This window comes from Giraffa tippelskirchi, chromosome 8, assembly GCF_054371585.1.
Source record: "Giraffa tippelskirchi isolate mGirTip1 chromosome 8, T2T-mGirTip1v1.2.pri, whole genome shotgun sequence".
Classification (NCBI taxonomy): domain Eukaryota; kingdom Metazoa; phylum Chordata; class Mammalia; order Artiodactyla; family Giraffidae; genus Giraffa; species Giraffa tippelskirchi.
Genome location: NC_137282.1, coordinates 108,198,244 through 108,217,010, shown reverse-complemented (window position 1 = coordinate 108,217,010; position 18,767 = coordinate 108,198,244). Strand labels below are relative to the sequence as shown.

The 18,767-nt window shown below is 35.4% G+C and overlaps 1 protein-coding gene across 1 annotated transcript in view; it reads right to left on the bottom strand.

Moving 5' to 3' along the window:
- Positions 1–18,767, bottom strand: part of BDP1 (BDP1 general transcription factor IIIB subunit) — an 80,370-nt gene that overhangs the window by 28,733 nt on the left and 32,870 nt on the right. The window contains exons 16-26 of the mRNA XM_081518513.1: positions 18,402–18,535; positions 13,897–16,018; positions 13,050–13,234; positions 12,379–12,601; positions 10,634–10,812; positions 9,523–9,730; positions 8,437–8,573; positions 4,741–4,942; positions 4,293–4,480; positions 3,083–3,470; positions 2,338–2,463 (exon numbers count right to left, since the gene is read on the bottom strand). Coding sequence (XP_081374639.1) covers positions 2,338–2,463; positions 3,083–3,470; positions 4,293–4,480; positions 4,741–4,942; positions 8,437–8,573; positions 9,523–9,730; positions 10,634–10,812; positions 12,379–12,601; positions 13,050–13,234; positions 13,897–16,018; positions 18,402–18,535 — 4,092 coding nt within the window. The remainder of the gene's footprint in view (positions 1–2,337; positions 2,464–3,082; positions 3,471–4,292; positions 4,481–4,740; positions 4,943–8,436; positions 8,574–9,522; positions 9,731–10,633; positions 10,813–12,378; positions 12,602–13,049; positions 13,235–13,896; positions 16,019–18,401; positions 18,536–18,767) is intronic.

Genomic DNA, 18,767 nt, shown 5'->3' with positions numbered 1-18,767 from the left:
GAATAAATGAGTCCAGCAAAGTTGCAGAATACAAGACCAATATACAAAACTCAAATGCAGTTCTATAAATTTGCAATAAACAAGCCAAGTTTGAAATTAAAGAAAACAATTCCATTCACGATAGCATGAAAAATAAAAATATACTCTCAAATGAAGGAACCGCAAAGCTCATACTCTGAAAACTACAAAACACTGTTGAAAGAAATCAAAGAAGAGCTAAGTAAATGAGAATATATTCCATGTACATTGACTGAATGACTCAACATTGTTATGAGGGCAATACTTGCTCCTCCAACTGATCTACAAATTCAATGCAATCCCAATCAGAATCTCAACTGACATGTTTGTAGAAACTGGTAAGCTGATTTTAAAATTCACAGGGAATTGCAACAGACCCACAATAGTCAAAGCAATCCTAAAAACAGAAAAAAAGTGTAAGTCATCCTATTTTAAATTCCCAAACTTATTATAGAGCAACAAAAAACAACAGAGCCTCTCCAGTATTAAGGTAGACAAATAAATCCATGGAATAGAACTGAGAGTCCACGTATCTTCAGCCAACTAATTTTTGACAAAAATAAAAAACTTCTATGGGGAAAGAACAGTTTTTTCAAAGAAATGGTGCAACCATTAGACAGTCATATGCAAAAGAATGAACTGGGACTCTAATCTCACACCATATAAAAATGAACTCAAAACGAGGAAAACTCCCTGGCAATCCAGTGATTAGTACTTGGTGCTTCCACTGCTGGGGACCTGCATTCAAGCTCTGGTCAGGGAACTAAGATCTCGCAAGCCACAAGGCATGGCCAAACAAAAAATAACTCAAAATGGATTAAAGACTTAAATGTAAAGCAGGAGTAAATCTTTAAGACCTTAGCTTTGGGGAAGGATTCTTAGATATGCAGTAAAAGCATGAGCAACAACAACAACATAAACAGATAAATGGACCTCCAAGTACTCTAAAAAACTGTCAAGGAAATAAAAAACAACCCAGAGAATGAGATAAAACATTTGAGAATCATATATACAATTAGGAACTTGTATCAAGAATATAAAAAAATTCTTACAACTCAATAAAAGACAAATGGACCAAAAAAAATTTTAAATAGGCAAAGACTCCATACAGACATTTTTCCAAAGAAGATACAAAAATGGCCAATAAAAGCACATGAAAAGATGCTCAACATCATTAATCATTAGGGAATACAAATCAAAACCATAATGAGGTATCATTTCACACCTACTAGGATGGTTAGATCCAAAAAATAAAATAAAAAATAGTCAGGATGTGGAGACAACTGGAATTCTCATACACTGCTGGTGGGAATATAAAATGATGAAGCACCTTTGGAAAACAGTCTGCCAGTTCCTCAAATGATTAAACAAAGTTACCATATGACACAGCAATTATACTCCCATGAATGTACCCAAGAGAAATGAAAACATGTGTCCGTACAGAAACTTGGAGGCGAATGGTTATAGCAGCATTATTTATAATGGCCAAAAGATGGAAACAATCTATAAGTCCATGAACAGATGAATGAATAAAGACCATACTGTGTGTTTACATCCAGAATGAGAAATCTATAGAGACAAAAAATAGGTCACTGGTCACCGAGGTCTGGAGAAGGGTTGGAAGGAAATGAGGAGCAACTATCAATGAGAATAAGACTTCTTTTTGAGGTGACAAAAACGTTCTAAAATTGACTGTGCCGATATCTAAAAAGCAATGAAATGTATACTTTAAATGGATGAACTGTATGGTGCGTGAACTATATCTTAATAAAGCTGCTTTTTTAAAAAAGTTATAAGACTTCATTTATAAAAACAAGTTAAACACCAAGCAAATGAGCAAGAGTGCACCAAGCAAAAAGCAACTAAGTATGTTTAGATAATTGATATTTAGTTTATATTTAATGCATCAGAATTTTAACATAGTCTAAGAAGATATTAAGAGCTATTCACATACACAAAAATCCATACTTTTCAAGTCAAATATAAAATCTATAAATTATTCACTAGTTTCTACCATTTACACTTTCAGCTCCTAGAAGTAATAATGCCAATCATACTAGAAGAACTAACTGTAGGACTTCCCTGGTGGTCCAGTGGCTAAGGCTCTGTGCTCCCAATACAGGGGGCCCTGAGTTCAATCCCAGGTCAGGGAACTAAATCCCACATGCTGCAACTAAGACCCAGTGCAACTAAATAAATAAAATTAAAACAAACAAAAAAAAAGAACTAACTGTAAACCTACAGCTTTCAAAATAAACTTTGAGTCTTTTGAAAGTAAACAAAGAATTAGAGGTAAAACATAATAAAACGGATGCTTACAACTGATAATGCATTCAAATTTTCTTCTTGTCTCATTTCTTGAGGAATCACATCTATGTTTGATGAAAGCTGATGTTCAACAACAGTTATGCATCCTACGTCTGGGACATTCGTGGGGATTACAAGCTGCCAACATGGAAAGTTTCATTATTTCATTTTGGCATACCATCACAGGAAAACAAAACGAATCATAAAATATTAAACTGAAGAGATAATTCACGTTCATACACAATTCAAAAACCTGAAATACAGTAATTCTTATTGATTGACATCATCTTGGCAAAAAATGAAACATTTAAGGTTTTTGAAGGGTCTGTGATTCTTACAAACAATAAGCAAAACATCCAGAGCTAGTCTACTTAGTACCTAGCATTTTACTTTCCATGCTCCCCAACTTGTCCCTACTTTCCCACAATTTCTCTCATCAGTCTATCAACATTTATGAAATGCTTCCTAAAAATGAGAGGGCTATAGGTACAAGAATACATAGCTCAATAAGACAAGTTGGTCCCTGCCTGCAAGTGAAATTATTTGTCTTAGTATTGTTATACTCACTACCTTGATCTGGCCCTGAGCTGCAGGGGCTGAGCAAACACAGGAGGTCACACAAGTCTATCTCTACTCATTTAGGCCCCAACAAATTACACTAGTAATCCTCAGTTTCTAACATTGCTAAGAGAAGAGATGATGATCCACCAAAAGCAAAAAACAAGATAAAGTTCCAAGGATTCCAAACTCAAACTACCTCTTCCATAGTTTCCTCAATCTGAACAGGAACAGGTTCGGGAGATCTGAGACCAATAGGTACAAACACTGGAGCTTTGTTTACTTCTTCAGGAGCAAGATGATAGCTTTCTTCTTCATAGTCAGACTCAAAGTCTTCACCATCATCTTCATCTTCTTCCTGGGAAGCTCGAAGAGTCACCAGCACAGACCTGGAAGCTCTGGGTTCCTTCTTAGAGGTCTTACTCCGACTTCGTTTTGAGCCACGCCCTTTGGGGATGCTCGGTTTAACCTTTCGACGTACTCTCCTTCTGCTATGATCTATCTCACGCTCAGAGGCAGAAGAGAGAGCTCTTCTTCGATCCAGAGCAATTTTAGAGTTATCTGGTTCTTTTAACAATTGTGGGGAGCTGGATGTTTAATCAAAATAGCAACATAGTCATTACGTGCACAAGGATGATTATAATGAAATCTCAACTTTTAAAGTGAAATCTCAATTCAAGCCATTAATATAAAATGCTCACCACCCATTCTGTCAACACATGCTGTGAAGAGAATGAGAGGAATTTACAGTTACTAGTTTCTCACTCAAGAGTTAAATCTTAGTTATCTACCTACAAATTTTTCAAAATAAGTTTTTAATTGTTGTGAGCCATTTTTCCCCTTGTTGTTTAAGGGATGATGAAATACAAGACTGGAAATTATTAGAAGAAAAAAGGATAAAGACCATTGGGCCAATAAATACAAAATAAGAGATCAAAAAGTCATATGGTTTATCTTACTAGGTAAACAGAGTAGGTTAAAAGAAAAAAGAAGGAAATCCATCATAGCAATATTTTTTTAGAACTCGGGCTCCCTTCCACTTTCCTTGAAAACTGTGGGAAAAGGGTGCCGTTCACTTGTGTTTGTGACTCCATTCAAATTAGCATCCTAGTTATTTAGGCAATACACACTACTCTATAGTCAGGTTTCTGCTCATGCCTAATATACTCAATACCCAGAAATTTTACATGTAGGAAGGAAAAATCTTTCAGAGACAATTTTTTAAGAAAAGTAAATTTGAGTAAATAAAAATCAAAAGTGGGAAAGAAACAGACCTGTCAATAAAAAACAACACATACTTCTGTTAACAAATCATCTTTTTACTCTTATCAATAAATTAGAGTAAGACATCCATAAGGAATATTATTTGTATTTACTATTCTGAAAGCACTTGTTAAATAAAACTTTACCTTGGTTTACTGATACACTGCTTTTCAACAACTGCACACACAGAATTATCCCCTCTGGTCTTCTCTCCAACACTTCCAGATGGTTCAAATTCTGATTGGGCATCTTTTTTTGCCAATCCAGTCTCCTTGGAACCTACGGAATCTTTTCTTGGTGAAACCTCCAGAGATGTCAGAAACTCAGGTTTTCCCTTAAATTTAAGAATAAACAGCTGATATTACCATGGAAACAATCTGTGTGGTAATTTGGTTTGGTAGTTTGGCTTAAAGCACTATGCTTACACACATTTACACAATTGATTGGTTTCCAAGCTATCAAAATATTAGGAGAGTCAATCAGTTTTCATGAAAATAGTTATAATACAAAAAGCAAAACTATTTTTTAAATGTTCTCTTTCATGATATTGATAAAACAGAGCCCACTAATAAAAAACATTTTTTTCAAACTTACTTTTTGAAGAAGCTGGCTGTCAGAATCTTCATGCTGCGACAAACTATCTTCGGTTTTCCTTGCCTTCCTCTGATCTGCTCTGTCTTCTTCTATGCCTGATGCTTCTTTCTTAGTTTGTGCTCTTCCCAAATTTGGCTTAGCCCTTTGGAACTGTCTTCCTATCATTTGTGGTGGACTAGGAACATACGTTTCATGTCCATGTCTAGAATGAAATACAAATCATGTTAAAGAACCAAAATCAGAATTCCTGTTGATGCAACTGCAGTTAAACAATTCTGGGTACAAACCAATTCTATGTTCAAAGGACTATTTATAGTTTTAGGCTATAAAACTAAACATAAAATGAAACCTCATGTGCTGATATGAAATAACATTAATAGCTTTTATACCTTCTACTTAGCTTGAAGAATAGTTTCACAATAATATATTGACATTCAATCTTTTTTAACTTTCATTTATTGATCCTGGAGGGTGGTTTCATGCTACTTTAAGCAATTTTCAGAGAAATAATTAGATGCAAAACAAAAGTGCCAGTAATTGAAGATGGACTTCATAATGACACTTTAAACAAATCCTTCAAATGGGTTCTGAAACATGAACAAATATACACTGGTCCCAACAACCTTGATTCTTCTAGTTCAAAAGCAGATTTGAAAACTAGAGTCTGTTCTCCCACCACATGCCTGTCAGCTCATAGAAAAGTGTTTATTGACAGCCAATATCATAAAGATCTAACTAAACCCATATGTATCTGTCAAGTCAGAGAAAGACAAGGTTTTAACATTCAATAAAGTAGCCATAGCTCCCAAGGCAACACAAACAGCTATCCTAAAGTTTCCTGGGAAATATTTAATAACTGGCAACGATGTGAATTAAGTTTAACACTAATATAATCTGGATAAAGAAAAACTGGGTATGTAAGTATCAATCATGAGTTCTCTGACAGAGCTGCATTAAAGACTAATCTTAAGTAATAGTTCTAACAAATTACCTAGATGACAAAGTAGTTACATTTCTAAATGTTCCAATCCTGCTAAGTTCATCCAGCAGTGAAACACCAAGGAAGTTCATAAAACGTTCTAACAAGGTAATGATGCTAGATAATATATTCCAGTGTAGGCTAGTGTATTTGGGAAAACATGTTATATTTAACTTAAGTATAAGTAACTTACAATCAAATGTGATTCTACAAAGGTACTTAAGAATTATTAAATATATATATAAGCTCAATCTACTACTGGGGTTAAAAGAGGAAGAAACTGCTGGACATAGAATATGCTAACTTTAAAACTAGACTGAATATATACTCTGAAGAAAACATCAGTCATGGTAAAGCTAAAAGCTGGAAAGGAGGGTGGCGAACTTCCCTGGCGGTACAGTGGATAGGAACTCACTTGCCAATGTGTGGGACTTGGGTTCAATCCCTGGTCTGGGAAGATTCCACATGCTGAAGAGCAACTAAGCCCATGCACCACAACTACTGAAGCCTGAGAGCCTAGAACCTGTGTTCTGCAACGAGAGAAGTCACCGCAGTGAGAAGCCCAAGCACAGCAATGAAGAGTGACCCCCAATCGTCACAACCAGAGAAAGCCTTCTCGCCAACAACAAAGACCCAGCGCAGCCAAAACTAAATAAATTAATTAAAAGGGGCAGGTGGGTAAGGGGTTTCCATATAGAAATTTGAAAGTTTGATCTCACTCATTAAAAGATATGAGGGCTGAGTGTAAAAAGGAATCTGCTAGTCTAAAAATCAAAAATTCTAAAAACGTTAAGTTTAAAAAACTTGCCAATGTTACTTTGAGCAAGCCATTTAAATCCTCTGGATCTATTATAAATTAGAGTCAATCATAAATGAGGTATCAGGAAAGGCTGAACCCAAAGGTCACTAGTCTTTAAAGGTTCATTTAGAGTAAAATCAAAATCCTGACAGTGGTCCCACATAACCTGTGCTTCTCCCACTCAGTCTTTACCCTTCATATAACTGCTCCTCTTCTCTCTTCCCATTTCACACTGGCCCCCCTCTGCTGGCCCTCAAACATCTCAGACATGATTTTGCCTTAAGTACTTCTCAAAAGCTGTTCCCTCTTTTCCCACAAATTCCTTGACTTGCTCCTTCACTTCATTTAGGGCTTTTCTCCAAGGGGACCCTCACAATGAAGCATTCTCTTATCACTTGCTAATTAAAATTAAATTTAAGCTAAAGACTTAGTCTTAGAAGAAAAACAAATATAAAAAGGCTTTTCAAGATACACATAAAGGGAAACAAAAGAAATGACAGAAATTCTTACTAAAACAGTAAATGCTTCATGTAAGAAGTCTGCCTTAATGAAAGCAGACTGTTTATAAACTTAAGCTAAATCAATAGCATAACTTGTTCAAACAGATGACATGCCCAAATCCTACCCTTACAGCTTCACAGAGAGTGAAAAAATGATACAGTATCATCTATTTTTCATTTCTCAAAAATTAAGTTAATTCCATATAATTAAAGGAAGCTAGAATGTTCAAAAGTCAATCTGTAAGTGCTGAAGACATTCTGGAGGAAAACTAATAAATATTCACTAAAACATGACCTAGTTACAAAAACAGTGTAATAAACTACAATTAGATGGACCATGAACCATATCCAGAAAGGGAAGATTTTAAAATCTTCCTTACACATTAAAAAAGAACTAACAAATCCTAATTTAACATCATCAATAATAAAAGAACGTGAAAGTGAAGTCACTCAGTTGTGTCCAGCTCTGTGAACCCATGGACTGTAGCTTGCCAGGCTCCTCCATCCATGGGATTCTCCAGGCAAGAATACTAGAGTGGGTTGCCATTTCCTTCTCCAGGGGATCTTCCCAACTCAGGGATCGAACCCGGGTCTCCCGCACTGCGGGCAGATTCTTTACCATCTGAGCCACCCGGGGCTCCTGTATCAATAATAAAGTAGATTGCAAGTAATAAATAAAAGGATTAGTGCTAAAATATCTTCAACCGTCTAGTGTTCCATTTAAAAGATAACATTCTTATTATTTGGCATGGGACACAACTCTAAGGACAGCACACAGGAAGCATTTTACAGCACTTCCTATTTATGAATTTTATCAGTAGGTTGTAAATTTCTAAAGATGCAAAGAACTTAAGAACCTCTCCCATAAAAGTTTACTTTAAAAATGAGGATGCTTGCCAAACTTCTCAGCTAAGTTGTAAATTAAGAGAACACCAGTCACGCAATTCTTACAGTATTTGAAGAAGCAGATTTTTAAAATTTTTATTTATTTATTTTTGGCTGTGCTGGTTCTTCACTGCTGCACACAGGCTTTCTTTAGTTGCAGTGAGCAGGGGATACTCTCTAGTTGCACTGCACAGGCTTCTCACTGCAGTGGCTTCTCTTGTTGGGGAGCATGGGCTCCAGGGCATGTGGGCTCTAGAGTGCAGGCTTGGTACCTGTGGTGCACAGGCTTAGGTGCCCTGCAGCATGTGGATCCAGAACCAGGGATCGAACCTGTGTCCCTGCCTTGGCAGGAGGATTCTTAACCACTGGACCACCAAGGAAGTCCCAAGAAGCAGATTTAAAATATTCTAATTTCATAATTACTTTTCTTTCATAAAACTTATGAAACATAAAATTATATAAAACCAATTATTCAAATATCCAACCTTTGTCTTTGAAAGGTTTTACGATTTTCTGATTAAAAGCAAACTCACCTCATCTTTTCACCTAAAACATCTACTTTGTTAATATGAAGGTTTTCTAAAAGAACGTGACTCTGGTTTTCAGACATTCTGCCTTCTGGCACTTCAGAGGATACAACTTCAATTTTGGTTGCAATTTGAGAATTTGGCTGAAATGGCAAAACTATATTAGTTATTTTGGGTTTTTTTTTTTTTTTTTTAGCAACAGAACATATTTTCTAAAATATTTTCATCATTAAGAAAGGTATTTAAGTTTTTAAAAGAAATCTCAAACTTGTGTATGCAATGTTCATATTTTGCTGCCCAAAACAAAACTGCCAATTCACAGATAAATTTCAAAGATTATTGCAGTAGTATGTTCATGTAATGCCTTAAAAACTACCATTACCAACTGTTGTGAATCTCCTTCTCAAAGAGTTCAAAATGTTTGTTTTTAATTGGGGGAAGGAGCAAATAAGTATTACAATACTTTATTTTAAATGTAGATTTTCCCTTAGAGAAAAAAAGAACCGAAAAACAAGATCTGTTGAAATGGGGCATTAAACTGCTTAAGATTTCTTTCTAATATCAAAAGCTCCATTAATAAGAGATTGGTTAAATTGTCATTCAAAATAGCAGAATGTTACCCAGCAGTTAAAAATTATGTAACTTCCTATTTCATGACATGGAAAACCACTTAGTATAACAAGTGGAAAATAGTAAGTCACAAAATAATATGCATACAATGATTTTATTACATAAATTTATGTAAGTATGCACACACGCATGCATGGAGATATATCTGGTAAGATATATCAAAAGGTTTTCAGTGGTTGTCTCAGAGTGGTGAGACTTTGGGATAATTATTGTATTATTTTGTATTGATTGAACATTTTTGTAATGAATAGGTTCTCATTAATGGAGGGGAAGGGGAATCTATTTTCATAAAAAAAAAAAAAATCCAAAATAGTAAATCTGAAACAAAAGTAAATACCTTATGTAATAATTAACTAGAGTAAATATCAGGTGCTTATATTGTAAGCCAAGTCTGAGCTACCTACCATTTGATATTCTAATATGCATTAAAGGGCTTGATTTAATTACACAGCAATAACTCACCACAATCAGGAATGTCTTTCCAGTTTCATCTTTTTGTAGTGTCTTTTCTTCCTTAGTTGTTTCTTTGGTTTCACTTTTTTCTATTACTTGCCTCTGGCCAGCCTTTCTTAAGTTTGGTCTGGGTCTCTGAAGTCGACCCCTTACTAGTGGAGCAGTTTGGATAACCCTTTCCTTTATTCCTTGTTCAAAAGTGTTTATATTATGAGTTCTAGAAAAGGGAACAGGAGAAAAGAGAGAAAGCTTGATTGTAAAAGATGAAAACTACTGTAAAAATATAAAATCTGAATCTAATAAAACTATAAAAACATTTTGTACAGTAAAGGAAAATTAAATTACTTTGTGATTATATCTCATTTTATTAAAAAAAAGTTATTTCAATTCTCAAAAGGTAGTGAGGTTACCTACAATATCCAAATTCATAGTAATAGAAAGTACGATGGTGGCTGCCAGGGACTGGAGAAAGGGGGAATGGCAAGTTCCTCTTTACTGGGTATAGAGTTTCAGTTTGGGAAGAAAAATGTTCTGGATGTAAATGGTGGTGATGGTGTAGAATATATTGATGATGTACTTAATGCCATTGGACAGTACACTTAAAAATAGTTAGACAGTAAATTTTATGTTACATGTATCTTTGTTGTTGTTTAGTCACCAAGTTGTGTCTCTTTCCTGATGTGATGGGCTGTAGGCCGCCAGACTCCTCTGTCCATGGGATTTTTCCAGGCAAGAATACTGGAGTGGGCTACCATTTCCTTCTCCAGGGGATCTTCCCAACCCAGGGATCAAACCCGCATCTCCTGCATTAGCAGGTGGATTCTTTACCACTGAGCCACTGGTGAAGCCCATATGTACCTTACTATAATTTTTAAAGCGGCAATGAATACATACCTTATACACATATATTTTTAAAATGCATTGCTTTGTATAAGATTCTAAGCAGCTAACAGTGAATATAAGCAGCAAGTGTTAAAAATTTTAGGCAGTCTGCCACATGAATAAAAATAAACCAACTACTCTTGATACTCACTTTTAAACTCACTAACATATTTTTAAAAAAATGAATACTTGAAATGATTCTCCTATTTTAGATTTTTAAAAAACTATCACTTTTTACCCCATAGAGACAAGTAATTCCTTTTCTTGGGCTTGTGTAGACTGAGACTCCTCTTTAGATTCACAAGAACTCGAAGGTGAAACGTCCTTTTCAGTCTGCACACATGGTAATATCACAGTCTCCTCTGGACCGTGATCTAATTTGTCTTTTTCTCTTGATGTCATTAGAGAAGCCACATCCTAGAAGGTAGATAAGAAAAATTTCATCGAGGGTTGGTAAAAGTATAGGGAAATAGGAACTTAACTGATTAGAAGAATAAATTGATACAGTCTTTGTAGACAATAGGACAGTATCAATAAATAATTTTAATTCCCAGCAATTCTACTTCTAGAAATGTATCTTATAAAAACACTCAAGTAAGTATCTAATAAATTATAACAAGGATATTTATTGTAGCAATATAATAGCTCCTGAAAAAAGAAAAGAAAAAAAAACTGGAAATGAGACAAATCAATAGGCAACTGAATAAATTATAATTTCTTTACAATATAATAGTACAGTCAATTAAAAGAAGTTTAATTTATATATACTGACCCAAAAAGATGTTCACAATATTGTACGTGAAAAAAATTATAAGATATGATGCTCTTTTGGAAAACAATGAAAAGACCGACATGTTCTATTATTTATATAAATAAGTATCTATAAAGAAAAGTTTAGGTAGATATATTTAAAATTGCTACTTTGGATTAACTTGGGAGGAAGAGATGGAACATTATAAAGGACTAACTTTTTAGATGATTTTTAATTTGAAATTTTTATAACTGGATAAAATAATCAACAAAAAGTGATTTAGGGGGTTGAGGAGGGGGCCACGCCATGTAGCTTATGGAATGTTAGTTCCCCAGAGACTGAACCTAGACCCTCAGCTGTGAGAGCACAGAATCCTAACCACTGGACTGCCAGGGAAGTCCCATGATTTATCTTTTTTAAATATAAGATTAGAAGGAAAAAACACAAATGTTCAAGTATAGTAAGAACTAAGTTAAGCTGTAAAAGAACTTTAATTCAAAAAAGTACTTTGTACATTTATAGCACTCAACTTATGTGTGTGAACGTTTCATTTCAAGGTTTCTGATGCTGTATCATACTGCTTGATCTCTTATAGATTAAGTTAATCAAGTAAATAAAAATAATCTCATTTAACTCATATCGAGCTTTTAACTTTTTATTTCACTTTCACAACAGAGTGAAATAAAGATAGATTGTCATTCTCAGTTTCCCTGTGAAGAAAGTGGCTGCATTATAAGGCTATGGTCACATAATGAACTTTAGGTCACATAATGTAGTTCAATAACTTGAACTACAGCTGGGGCCTCTTAAAATCCTTCCCCTGATATTTGTCCATCATCAGAGATTTGAGATTCTTACAAAAACCATGTGGAATAATGAGGTACATTAAGTACAGCAACAGTAATATCAAACACAATAAAAATTACATGAGAAGGACTTCCCTGGTGGTCCAGTTGTTAAGAATCCACCATCCAGTGCAGGGAACTCGAGATTTGATTCCTTATCAGGGAGCTAAGATCTCGTATGCCTCGGGGCAACTAAGCCCATGCACTGTAACTAGAGAGACACCCACAAAAACTCCATGTGCTGCAACTAAGACCCAATGCAGTCAAACAAATACATTTTTTAAAATAACACGAGAAAATATTTGCAAATTTTCACTCTAAATTTACTTTTTACTTTAATAATTGTAATAACTAAGACAGAAAACCTCCATTTTAAATAACACTCACATGTTGAGAAGGGAGAGTACTCATTTGTTCACAGTTCTGCTGTATCACAACAGTCTCTGTTTTATCAGCTTCCACCTCTTTCCCAGGTGCATGCTTTTCTGCTTTCGTAGTCTCTCTTTTTGAAGCTGCTCTTGCTAAGTTTGGTTTAGGTCTTTTGAATCTACTTCTCATAAAAGGTGTCAGCTTAACTTCACATGGCGTCTGTTCTTGAGGAAGAGATTTGCTTTTGGAACAAGGATTATCAAGCTTTAGGATGAAATGAAGGGGCAGTGGGAGTGGAGTCTTAGGACAACCTTAGAGACTGGCAGTAAATATTTAATTCTAAGTCTTAACAGGAAAACAAATTGAACTATTTGGTAGATCCTGAAAAACATGAGAGATACAATCCAGGAATAAGCCCAGGAATTATATCATCTTTGCACAAAGAAAATACAGGTTTGTCACACTGTACTGACTTAAAAGTATGTGTTGCACACAATTTTGTATGTTGGTGATTCTCACAATCTACTGTCAAAATGACCTCAAACCTCTCCCAGTTTTCCCCCAAACTAGCTTAAAATATTCAACACTGTGCTACGGATGGCATGTCTTAAAACTTTAGTTTAACATAATCTGCAAATATAACTTTATATTCTTTCTCTTCAAAAGCACACAGACCTATATACTTGTACCTTAAATTAATATCTGAAAACTGCTCTGGAACACTTGAAGGTTGCATCCTCTGGTCTTCTATTTTATCACGTTCAGAAGACTGTGAAGAAATGTTCAAATGACTCAACTGACTTGACACTTCCTTTTCAGAATATTTTTCTTCTACAGATGTATGAACCACGGATAGCACTTCCCTGCCCAAGTCCTGGAAATAAATCAGCACATACATTGGGTTGGCCAAAAAGTTCATTCAGATTTTTCTATGTGAAAAGAGCTTATGGTAAAACTGAAATCAACTTCTTGGCCATGTCATACATTTCAAACAAAAGCCTATATATTCTATTGTCTTTAAAAATATAGAAGTTTGGAGGTGTTTCATTTTTAAATAAAATGAAATTTAATTTACAAATGCCGAAACACAGAATTTGGGAAAGTCTTTCTATATTGCACATTGTTTTTTCCAAACTAAAAATGCCATTACCTATCCAAAAAAAAGTTAGAAAACTAGAAAATGTTAGCATATCTTTAATGAACTGGAAACTTTTAATAAAAGGAACTTTTAAAAGTAAAGTGAAATGAGGTGGGGCAGGAAATAAAGAGAAAAACTGATACAGGTACGGTCAAAAGAAATAATTCCAATGTATGTTCATACTAGAGTTAGCACAAATTCAGTCCAATTTCCTATACTCCTTTCATCTAAGCATAACTTTAAACTGACGTTAAGAATAGTAACTTTCCCACAATTAAAAAATTTTAGTGATTTTATATGTTATTGGATTTAAAGGCAATAATCCTGGAATTACTTTGATAACTTTTCTCCGAAAAAAGTATCCAAAAGATATTTTTAAAGGACAGAAAAATACATACTGTATTACTCAGTGAAGGCACAGTGCTGTAGTCACCACTACTGGTCTGCAAGGAATATGCCTCAGCTCGACTTGAGGTACCAGTCTCCTCTGGTTCTTTTTCCCTTAGAGAAATGTCTATTTTTTCTATGTTTTCCAAATCTGCCACGCTTTTCTTGATCTCTTCTGATCTGCTTTTCATCAAGGAAATTTCTTTTCCAGTGTCTTTCAAACCTGCCTCTATTTCCTCAGCAGCAGCCACCTTTCCTGATGCTTTTTCCATCAGGAAAACGTCTCTCTGCCCAGTTTCTTCCAAATCAGTCTCTCTTTCCCCTGTGGCACTGATCTCCACTAATACCTTTTCCCTTGGGGAAAGTTCTATTCCAATTTCTTTCAAATCTACCTCCATTTTGTCACCTACAGTTTTGATCTCTGAGGCATTTTCTTGTGTAGATATTTCTCTTCCATCACTTTCTTCTAGATCTGTCTCTACTTCCTCAGCAGCATCAGGCACCTCTGGTATCTCCTCATTTGGGGAAATTTCTCTTTCAGTTTTTTTCAAACCTGTTTCTACTTCACCAATAGTATCAACTTCCTCTGGGGCATTTTCCTGTAGGGACATTTCTCTTCTTTCAGTCTCTTCCAAATCTGTCTTTCTTTCCTCAGTGGCATCAGTCACCACTGTTTTCTCCTCCCTTGGGAAAATCTCTCTTCTGGTTTCTTTCAAATCTGTCTCCATTTCTGCAGTGACAACATTCGTTTCTGGCATTTTCTCCCTGGGAGAGATGTCATTTTTTCTGGTTTCTTTCAAATCTGTCTCTATTTCTGCAGTGACATCACACATTTCTGGCATTTTCTCCCTGGGAGAGATGTCATTTTTTCCAGTTTCTTTCAAATCAGTCTCCATTTCCACAGTGACAACATTTGTTTCTGGTATTTTCTCACTGGAAGAGATGTCATTTTTTCCGGTTTCTTTCATATCTGTCCCCATTTCCTCAGTGACATCACTCATTTCTGGCATTTTCTCCCTGGGAGAAATGTCATTTTTTCCAGTTTCTTTAGAATCTGTCTCTATTTCCACAGACACATCAATCATTTCTGGCATTTTCTCCCTGGGACAGATGTTATTTTTTCTGGTTTCTTTCAAATCTGTCCTCATTTCTGCAGTAACATCAATCATTTCTGGTACTGTCTCCCTGGGAGAGATGTCATTTTTTCTGGTTTCTTTCAAATCTGTCTCCATTTCTGCAATGACATCATTCATTTCTGGCATTTTCTCCCTGGGAGAGATGTCATTTTTTTCAGTTTCTTTCAAATCAGTCTTCATTTCCACAGTGACATCACTCATTTCTGGTATTTCCTCCCTGGGAGAGATGTCATTTTTTCTGGTTTCTTTCAAATCTGTCCCCATTTCTGCAGTGACATAAGTTATTTCTGGTACTGTCTCCCTGGGAGAGATGTCATTTTTTCTAGTTTCTTTCAAATCTGTCTCCATTTCTGCAATGATATCACTCATTTCGGGCATTTTCTCCCTATGAGAGATGTCATTTTTTTCAGTTTCTTTCAAATTTGTCTCCATTTCTGCAGTGACATCACTTATTTCTGGCATTGTCTCCCTGGGAGAGATGTCATTTTTTCCAGTTCCTTTCAAATCTGTTTCCATTTCTGCAATGACATCAATCATTTCTATTTCCTCCATGAGAGAAATGTCATTTTTTTTGGTTTCTTTCAAATCAGGCTTCATTTCCACAGTGACATCACTTATTTCTGGCATTTTTTCCCTGGGAGAGATGTCATTTTTTTCAGTTTCTTTCAAATCTGTCTCCATTTCCACAGCGACATCACTCATTTCTGCCATTATATCCTTGGAAGAGATGTCTTTTCTTCCAATTTCTTTTAAATCTGACTCCATTTCCTTAGTAGTAGTAGTCTCCACAGGTTCCTTCTCCCTTAGTGATGTTTCCAGTCTTGCAGTTTCTCTCAAAGCTGCTGTCATCTCCTCAGAGGCAATTACCTCCTTTGGTACCTCTTCCTTTGAGGAAATTCCTCTTCTTCCAGTTCTCCTTCCTATATTTGGCTTTGGTTTCTGAAATCGAGTCTTTGGAATTCGAACATCTTTATTTACTCTATTATCCTCCTGAATACTAAAAAAAAAAAGAAAGAAAGAAAACACACACACAATCAAATTTTAAACCAGACTGTCAACTGAAGATATGATCATTAAGAAATAACTACTGAAAAATCAGGAACTCTCAAATTAAAAAAAGTTATTAATGAAGCACCAGGACTCTTTGGGCCAAATTTAAAAAACTAAAGGAGAGAAAAAAAAATTCCACCCTTGGAAATTACAGTAAATTTTAAAAATAATTAAATCAATAAGGTCAATGAGTGAAAGTGTGTTAAATCACTCAATCGTGTCCAACTCTTTGCAACCACATGGACTACAGCCCGCCATGCTCCTCTGTCCATGGAATTCTCCAGACAAGAAGACTGGAGTGGGCAGCCATTCCCTTCTCCAGGAGATCTTTCTGACCCAGGGATTGCACTCAGGTCTCCTGCTTTGCAGGCAGATTCTTTACTGTCTGAGTCACCACAGAAGCCCTAGGTCAATTAGAATAATGGCAAATTGGGCCTGAATAGTCTCTTGCTAATTGTCATCCACATCAGCGTTGGCAAATACCTATCAAGAAAGACTCTTCCATCCTCTACTTGGAGTTAAATCAATTTGTATCTGCTATCCCTACCTTTTCACCCCTACTATCCTTTATCCTGACACATGCCTGGATAAGAGTTAAAGAACTCATTTATATGGACAGAACTAACCAAGATCTCAAATAGCTGGATGGAGGTAGAATTTGAATAAGATACAGTTTTATGGCTAAAAACTAAGTCTACCTCTCCTCACTTTTCAAAAAACAATTCAAATTGAGATTTCCTGTACAGTCATTTCTCTAAAACCTTGTGATTTCATAATATAAACTGAAAATGAAACATGAGAAAATCAACAACATTTTGCAATCTGCTGAATGCTATTGGGCACATAACAATCACTATCTACTACAAGTACCTCATTTTCCAAAAAAGCAGCAGGACACTCTGTTTTGTGCTTTATCATAATAATAGGTGGTAAAACCAATAAAAATATATAACTGAATGAAAAACCACCTAGTGACTGGTTAATATTTTGATCTCCTAGGCCTTTCCTGGTGTAGATATTTCTCTTCTTTCAGTCTTTTTTATTTCCTCAGTGGCATTGATCAACTCCAATATCTTCTCCTTTGGGGAAATCTCTCTCCTAGTTTCTTTCAAATCTGTCTCCACTTCACCTACATTATTGCCCTTCTCTGGGGCATTTGCCTGTAGGGATATTTCTCTTGTTTTCAGTCCCTAGATTTTTTCCAACAGTGTCAGGCTGTAATTAATATTTGTATCAGAGATATGTAATAATGCAATTGTACAGCCTTTCCAGGTGGCTCAGTGGTAAAGAATCCGCCTGCCAGTGCAGGAGATGCAGACTCAATTTCTGGGTCAGGAAGATCCTCGGAGAAGAAAATGGCAACCCACACCAGTAGTCTTGCCTGGGAAATCCCATGGACAGAGAAGCCTGATGGGCTACAGTCCATGGAGTCACAGAGTCAGATACAACTTAGCAACTAAACAGCAGCAGCAATGCAGTTGTATGTACAGGGTTCTACCCAGAATTTCTATGGCAAAGCAGAGAAATAGGTTGGGGGTATAGGGAGGGGATACAGAGAGGGAAGTAAGAAGCAAAGGAATAGAGAAAGAAGAGAGGAATAAAGGAATTTTGTTTGTCTTCTAACAGAGACCTTTTGAGTAGTTCAGGAAACCTAGCTTTCTCTCATAGGTTACGTAGTATTTAAATGGGTTCATATAGCTTAAATAAACTATACAATAAGCCAGACTGAATACAAAGATTGGTAAAATATGAATAACTGCTGAAACTAGATAGTAGGTACACAGGAGTCTGTTATTCTGTTCTCACTACTTTTGTGCACTGAATATTCCCAAAAGGAAAAAAAATTTTAAAGCATACTAATAGTTCTGTTGATCTAGTTTGGTATCCTCCAGAGGGGAAATAACAAATACAGAGAACTTTGGCTGTAAAAAGGTATCAATTTATACATATAAGTATTACATACAATTTACATATGTGTGATCAACCTAAGCCTAAAGAAACAAATACTAAAGTAAGTAGCATTTTCACATTTGGATATAGACATATAATTTAATATGCTTGTCAAGTGATAATACTACCCATGTTATTAATAACTCAAGGTCTAATTTGTGATGGGTAAAATTCATCAAAATACCAATAAGTGAGAAATCAACATGAAGGCAGTGAGACAAACTGCCTTGAAAGGTGAATGTATATTTGTAAATATTATGTAACTTGATAAACAGACAACAAATCAATCTGATTTGCTATTGTTTTTAAAAAATGGTTGATAATTTCTAAAATTTTACATATAAATTCAAATATTATATCATCAATAAGATGGTGCTTACCTGAGACATTCATTAACAGCCTTGCACTCATCTGACTGCACATTTTGAAAGGAACTATCTTTTTTATCAGATAGTGATGCAATGTCTTCACACTCAAAATTTTCACATGACTGATCTTCTATCTGTTCAGGAGTCTAAATAAAACAAACACATTTTTTTAAAAGTTTTAGGTCTTAGAATGAAACACCCATTTATAAAAGATTTCATTGAAAATTATGTACAATTTGAGTACAAGGAAAATGGTAAACATTTCAAAACTGTAAAATGATATTCAAGGGGCACTTTTTTTGGGGGGGCTGGGCTGTGCAGCTAGCAGATCTTACCCAGGCCCCCAGCAGCAGAAGCACAGAATCCTAACCACTGGAT